This window comes from Rhopilema esculentum, chromosome 18, assembly GCF_057945365.1.
Source record: "Rhopilema esculentum isolate cy_ngs chromosome 18, ASM5794536v1, whole genome shotgun sequence".
NCBI classification, from domain to species: Eukaryota; Metazoa; Cnidaria; class Scyphozoa; order Rhizostomeae; family Rhizostomatidae; genus Rhopilema; species Rhopilema esculentum.
This window is the reverse complement of record NC_142832.1, coordinates 7,839,029-7,846,538: the sequence shown is the minus strand read 5'-3', so window position 1 is coordinate 7,846,538 and position 7,510 is coordinate 7,839,029. Positions and strand designations below refer to the sequence as shown.

At 38.2% G+C, this 7,510-nt stretch overlaps 1 protein-coding gene across 1 annotated transcript; it reads right to left on the bottom strand.

Annotated features, from left to right (window-relative positions):
• Window positions 1-5,578: 5,578 nt before the first annotated feature.
• Window positions 5,579-7,457, bottom strand: LOC135681079 (uncharacterized). The gene has a single exon (XM_065195369.2). The coding sequence runs from the start codon at window positions 7,421-7,423 to the stop codon at window positions 5,693-5,695; it is 1,731 nt and encodes a 576-aa protein (XP_065051441.2). The 5' UTR covers window positions 7,424-7,457; the 3' UTR covers window positions 5,579-5,692.
• Between the last annotated feature and the right edge of the window lie 53 nt (window positions 7,458-7,510).

Genomic DNA, 7,510 nt, shown 5'->3' with positions numbered 1-7,510 from the left:
AGCTTTTTTAACGTTGAAGATCGGATATTTTTGTCATCAAGCCATTAAGAAACGTTTTTCTCTGTATATCCTCTTCGTGCCATTTCTTATTTATTTATCAAATGTATGTTCAAAATTAGAATATGTAAAGAAATTTTTTTCCTATAAACCACACTAATACCACCTGTAGGCCAGATCATTCTTTCCATCGTATGTCTAACCAAAGCTTAAAGGCAATTTCTCTTACAATCTTCTTTTGATAATGTAACCAATAGTAAATGCTTGTGTCGACCAGTATGGATCTGGTTGTAGAGCTTCTGATTATCTGTTTTTCATTGCCTTGCGAATTCTTACTTTTATCTGCACAAGTGTTTCATCACATTTCCCTTTGTATGATTATTTTTGCACAAATTTTATCGCTTTCGTGAGAATGTCTTTGCAGATTTCCTGTCTCATCCTAACTCTCTCGAGCAATTTTCTCTTTCCAGAACACTCCTAAAGCTTTTTAAAATGTTAGCTTTCCTTACAACAACATTACCGGTGTTGTTTCGCAGCCAATAACTGCATGAACAGCCGGTAGATTTTTGGAACTATCTAAACCCAGGTAAGAGACGACGTTCCAAAATTAACGTACTTCTCGTTGTCAATCTTTAAGGAATATTTCCTTGAAGGCTTTTCATACAATAAGCAGAAAACTACATTAGTGTCCTTTCGACAACTAATAAATTTTATCGACGAGGAAAGAATGGAATATCAAGTGGATGTCAGCCTCTTCATAGCTGCAATTAAGCAAGTATGTCGTGGAATCTTTGATCATCTTTAAGGTTTGTTATTTATTGGTAAACACGAGTGCTTTCAAAATTAACTGCTTTCCTTCTTAGCCCTGATAAAGCCTTTGGATTATCTTGATCTTTGTAATGCAGAAGACTGCCAAGCATCACTAACAGCAACAAAAACCTTGAAATGGAATATAAGATAGGTTTAGTGCGGGTATAACACTTTATCTCTGCGATAACCCATTGCAAAACTCGGTTCCTACTTGATAACATGTCAAGAACATTTTGTATGATCTGGTCTGGTTCTTGTTGTATCAAACTTACTTTCTAAAGCTAGTTCAAGGCTCTACCAGGGCTAAGAAGGATAGCAGTTAATTTTGAAAGCACTCATGTTTACCAATAAATAACAAACTTTAAAGATAATCAAAGATTCCACGACATACTTGCTTAATTGCAGCTATGAAGAGGCTGACATCCATTTGATATTCCATTCTTTCCTCATCGATAAAATTTATTAGTTGTCGAAATGACACTAATGTAGTTTTCTGCTTATTGTGTGAAAAGCCTTCAAGGAAATATTCCTTAAAGATTGACAACGAGAAGTACGTTAATTTTGGAACGTCGTCTCTTACCTGGGTTTAGATAGTTCCAAAAATCTACCGGCTGTTCATGCAGTTATTGGCTGCGAAACAACACCGGTAATGTTGTTGTAAGGAAAGCTAACATTTTAAAAAGCTTTAGGAGTGTTCTGGAAAGGGAAAATTGCTCGAGAGAGTTAGGATGAGACAGGAAATCTGCAAAGACATTCTCACGAAAGCGATAAAATTTGTGCAAAAATAATCATACAAAGGGAAATGTGATGAAACACTTGTGCAGATAACAGTAAGAATTCGCAAGGCAATGAAAAACAGATAATCAGAAGCTCTACAACCAGATCCATACTGGTCGACACAAGCATTTACTATTGGTTACATTATCAAAAGAAGATTGTAAGAGAAATTGCCTTTAAGCTTTGGTTAGACATACGATGGAAAGAATGATCTGGCCTACAGGTGGTATTAGTGTGGTTTATAGGAAAAAAATTTCTTTACATATTCTAATTTTGAACATACATTTGATAAATAAATAAGAAATGGCACGAAGAGGATATACAGAGAAAAACGTTTCTTAACGGCTTGATGACAAAAATATCCGATCTTCAACGTTAAAAAAGCTGTGAATATCTGCAGAAAATACTGGAATCAGCAAAATAATTCCAAAATTTTTTTCACACAAATTATGTTCATCTTGTGCAGGGCCCCGAATACCTTCCGCTAAAAAACTGCAAAATCTGCAGCGCTCTAGTGATGAAATCGAAGAAAATTCCGTAACCAATGAGAACTAGGCCATTGGAAAAATTATGGTGAGGTGATCAGCTTAAAGCAGACGATGATGAGTGGAACTACATTTTCTTCTGGAGTTCCAGCAAAGGAGACAGTGATGAAGGATGAATGGATCCATATCATTTTCTATACAACGAAATTTTAATTTTGAATGACTTTTTTAACTAGCTAAAGATTTTTAGGCATCCTTTCACGCGTTATTCAATTACCTTTAAAAGGCGATGACGTCATAAAATGATGATGACGTCATGAAAGAACGTTTAAAAGTAAGTATAATAGAAATTCAATACATCTTTTAAAAGCACTGAATGCGTGCAATTCGAATATGGAACATATTTGACAATGATAGTTGCGAGAAAACAATTAAAAAGGTTCAAAGTGAATTTTCTCCAAGTTGATGACGTCATCACAAAATTTGACTTTCGTTCAAGATATTTTTCATTTCATCTCAGATTTGAAATCTGCATAGTTAATTTAGTGCAAAAATGCAAAAAAAGTTGAGTTCGAGTCCTTGGCCGATTTTTAAAGATTTTTTATCATTTTTTTGATGACGTCATCAAAAACAGTAACTTCCGGTGATAATTTTTTTTGGCCCATCTTGGATTTGGAATCTCCATGGTCGATTTAGTAAGAATGTGAAATAAAATTTGAGGTTAGGCAGTTTGCTAGTTTTTTCTACAAAATTCCCTGTCTACTAGCAAAAAATGCCGCGCTCTGCTCAGCATACAAGGATGGCATATCTCCTGACATCACTGATCAGATCCCGTGCTACGAATTTGAAAGTGGGGGCTAAGGCTAAAAAGGTAGGGGGCAAGGCTTTTTACCTCCTTTACTGCAGCTTTAAAACTATTTGCTTTGCAAAAAATGGAGGGGGGGGGGGGCGGGCCCTGCTGATGAGTCACATTTTATAGAGATCATTTAAAAACTAAAGCAAAATGCTTCACTCTTTTTTACCCCTGCAATTGCAAACTATTGCGCTCTTGGGAGGTGTTCACGCCTCGTTTGCCGTTATTTGCCGACAAGTTTGAAAATTCATCCCAAATGACAAAAAACTCCTCATTTTTTAGATGAAACATTGTTCATAATAACATTTTACTCAGCCTCAGTTTGCACTTAAATTGTTCTTAACTTTTGACCAATTTTCAGGCTTGTGTTCTTATACAATTTCTAAACCACATGTAATGTCTCTACATTCATATGTCTGGCCGACTTCCCTAACCCCCGGACGTAATTTAAACTGCCACATAGTGTCACAGTCGTGCTTGTAATCTGAAACTATGTGGAACTTCGAAATGCCTCCAGCAGGTATATGCAACTGGGCCGGATGCACGGGAATCCGGTATCAAGGCCCCGTTTACACGGGAACAGATCCGCATAGATCCGTACCCAAGCTGGCTACGGTAGGCCTTGCGTTTACACGGGCACGGTAGGATCCGTATCTTTTCTGGGAGAGATCCGTGCCTTTTTGGGTACGATTCGAAAGCGAATCTATTTGGATCCGTACCTTCATCGGCGCCGTGTAAACGGGAAGATACGGATCCGCAAAGGCACGGCAGTAGAACGAGACTGTTGCTGGGGACAATGGAGGCTATTTCAATTGTACGCAGCACTCACAGTGCCGTCGGAACGAAATTCATATTCGGGGGGCTGCCCATTGTTTTCCTTCTCATTCAGTACACTGTTATAAAGGAAACATACTACAGTTTGACAGTTATTGGGGGGGCCCCCGGTTCCGACGGGCCTGACTCATCATACAACAAAGAAACTACTCTCCCACCACCACTCTTTTTTCCACAGTCGACAGCCTTTCTGAACCCTGTCTTAGTCTTGTTTCATTTTATTTTCACCTTTTCTTTTGTGATTTTTTCTTTATCCTGGCTATTTGGAAAGTCCTCTGTTGCAGTTTCTGGATAGGCCTCGATAAATTTAAGTAGAATGTCTTCGTATTTCGATGACATAACAGTCCCCGAGTCTTCTCCATTTTGCATTATAGCAGCTTTGTAATCCATAACTACTTTCATCAAGAAAGCCGTCTCCTCGTCTGTCGATGTAAAAAATGAACGCTTATCGTTGCTTGCGAAGAACGCCATCTTAGATATTCTCCCGCCAAAATGAAAATTAACAATTATATTGTCATTGCATACGCTTAAAAAAGCGTCCGTTCCTGTGTAAACGCTTTATAGTTTAGGATCCGATCTCGTGTAAACGCTTGTGGATCTTTTGGATCCGTTCCTTTTTCTCTCGTGTAAACAGGCCCTAAGTTTCTCGTAACCCTCGGTGTTGCAAAACGGGTGTTTTTTTAATAGGAGTGGAGCCTAACATTCTAACTTCTGCATGCTCATTATGTTCTTCATACCTGTTTATGTGAGAGGTGCTTTCATTACATCGTTGAGTTGATAGAGGAACAAAAACAAATTCTCTACCTTTTCATTTCTCGATAAACATTCCAGATTTATAATTTAACCGAACGAGGTTACAAAGATAACTAACTACTGATTTACTGAATTGCCTATTAAATATTGTTTGCCACATAATAACAATATGCTATATGACCTGGAGAGCGTCCTACGACACCCTCCCTCTTCTTGTTTAAAAAAATAACAGAATACGGACTTGGAGGGGTTAAATTCTAGGAACGTACCTAATCGATATGCCACATCGGCTAAATCCTTATTTAGGGGGGGGGGGAGACAGGGTGTACTGGAGCGACACTTTCCTGTGACGAGGCTGACGAGCATAAAGAAACAGCGGTTAGGGCTCAGTTCCGAGCAAATACTATAAAACAAAGTTTTAAGTTGGGCATTCTTTCATATATAAATATATAAGGAAGACACCAAAATCTTTCTGTATTACAAAAGCTTAACACGAATGTATTTTAATAACTCTGTCCTCTTTTTACACAGTAAAGCAAAAATGGAAAAATGCGACCTATTCTTACACAGTAGATATTTCAAATTAATTTGCCATTGACAAAAATGGGGGGCCCCTCCTAAGTTTCCCCACCTGAACATTGCGTGCATAATTTCAGCCGCTATTCATAAGTTATGACACTTTTAATTAAATCTTTGCGAATGTGGGCTACACTATCGGTTCACTTTAGGACGAAGGTGGTTTTTTTATTCGCTACAACTGTTAACATAGCTCATAATTTTTCAACATTATTTACATAACTATAAAAACATTTTCATTTCATGTTCTTAAATGCTTCGATTATCAAGTTCACAAGACACGTTACTTTGTAAATGGCTTGCTTTTTATTGTGTCAGATAGCGCGTTCCGTAAAATAGTTCCTCTAAATGATAATAAAGTTTCCCATAAACTAACTTAACTTATTGGTTGTAAGGAGCTACAGGAGGCTATTTGTTCGAAGGTCGTATCTTATATCCTTTGGTTATCTATTTTATATCAAGAACTCAAATAGAAAGAGAGGCAAGCGGCATCCATGCATCTATATATTTCAATTATCAACTCCAAGCTACACATTATCTTCTACAAAAGTCGCCATTAATGCAACTGCTAATTCATAGCTGCTTTTGCGTTAGATTTTGGTCTTGGCTAATTCCGTCGCTTTATCTTCATGACAGTTCTTTTTAATGAATAATGATGACCTTTGAAGTGATACCAATTTACTCCATTGGCATACGACTTATGTGGACCATTTAGATACCTTCCATTCAAATTTGATGAATGACAATCTCGATACCACCATGCACCCTGAAATGACACAGCACAACTTCCACCTGGACTCGTGTCGTGATCTTTATCTTTAGTTGAAAATTTATTCCCATTTGTATCTGAAAACGAATCGCCAGCCGTTCCAGAGTAAGAACTTACATGTGCTGTAAATTGCTGATCTTCGCCATCTATATGGAAGGCATTATATTCTGCAAAAGCTTTGTTGCCATCCACATCTTCAAGATCAAACCGAATCTTCATATCTTTTTGTTTTGTAAGGCGGTGAATTTTCTCATTTCCAAGCCAAAATTCATTTCTCAAATCCCCAAAGCCTATCTTGTACAATTCCCAGTCTTGATAGAAATCTACTGACCCATCAGTACGCCTCTGAATCACCGTCCAGCCACCCCCGTCATTTTCCATGTCACAATAAACAGAGAAAGCTATGCCGTTATCTGGGTTAATTATATAGAGTCCATTTTTTGACTGCCCGCTTTTCCTCCACGATGAACAGTCTCTTTTTTGTATTTCAAGAACGGCGGAATCAGATGCTACTCCAACTTTATTTTTTGCGTCACAAATATAGTACCCTGCATCATCAGAAACAATTTTTGTAAACTTGAGTAACATGCTTTTCTGATCTGTTGCAAGAACCTCTTTGCCACTTGTCAAACCATGAGCTTTTTTCCAGTAGAGCTTTGGTATAGGATTGCCAGTAGCACTGCAGTTGACTTCTAAAGGATACCCAACTGTTCCAATGACCTTCTTGGAGTTTATGATCACCTTGGGTTTTGTTAGGACAGAAAGTTCAGTTTCGACTGCATCTGTACCAAGAATGTTCTCCGCAACGCACTTGATTATACCGTTGTCATTCTCCTGCACTATTGAAATAGCGAGGGCACCTGAAGCAGGAAAACTGTACCTTGAATCTTGAGTTTGTGACCCGAATCTCCAGATAATTTTTGGTGTGGGGTTCCCCTCGGCCTCACATAATAATGTTAAATTAGAGCCAACTGTTTTGTAGACTACATTTGGAAACTTTGATACAATTCGTGGCTTTGAAATCGACCTTCCCGGTGATCCAGGCTGGCCCTTTTGCCCCTTGTCCCCCTTTTGACCTGGAGGACCAATTACACCAATAGGTCCGATATCCCCTCTCTGTCCTGCTTCTCCTTTGGCACCACGCGGGCCTGGCTTTCCCCTTGCCCCTCTTTCACCCTTCTTGCATACAAGTGTCACACTGCTGCAAAGCCCATTGACATTATGTGCCAATTTTTGTATTTGTAAATGAAGATCAAAGCTCGGTTGATTGTGACGTCGTGATCTTCGTTTCAGTTTTTCTAATATCCTGAATTCTCTGTTTAAAAGTTGTGAATAGTAGCGAAAGTCCTTTTGTTTTTGTTCGCCATCTTTGCTTTGGCATTCTTTTAATTCCCTTTCAGTTTTCTCTTGCTTTCTTTCCAGCTCATTTATCCTTTCTGTCAGCACACTGTCTGTTTTGTAGATCTTCAAATGTAGGAATATTGCTTCAACAACTAGCAATCCTATTACTATAGCTAAGAGGCAAGCGTAACCGTTTTTATGAAACGCTACTTTCTTGTCAACGGCCATGTTTAATTCTACGTAATCACTAAGGGTTTACCTCGAGGTTTATTCACATTTAAGAGATTAAGAATTTCTTTCTTCTCAAATGACCAA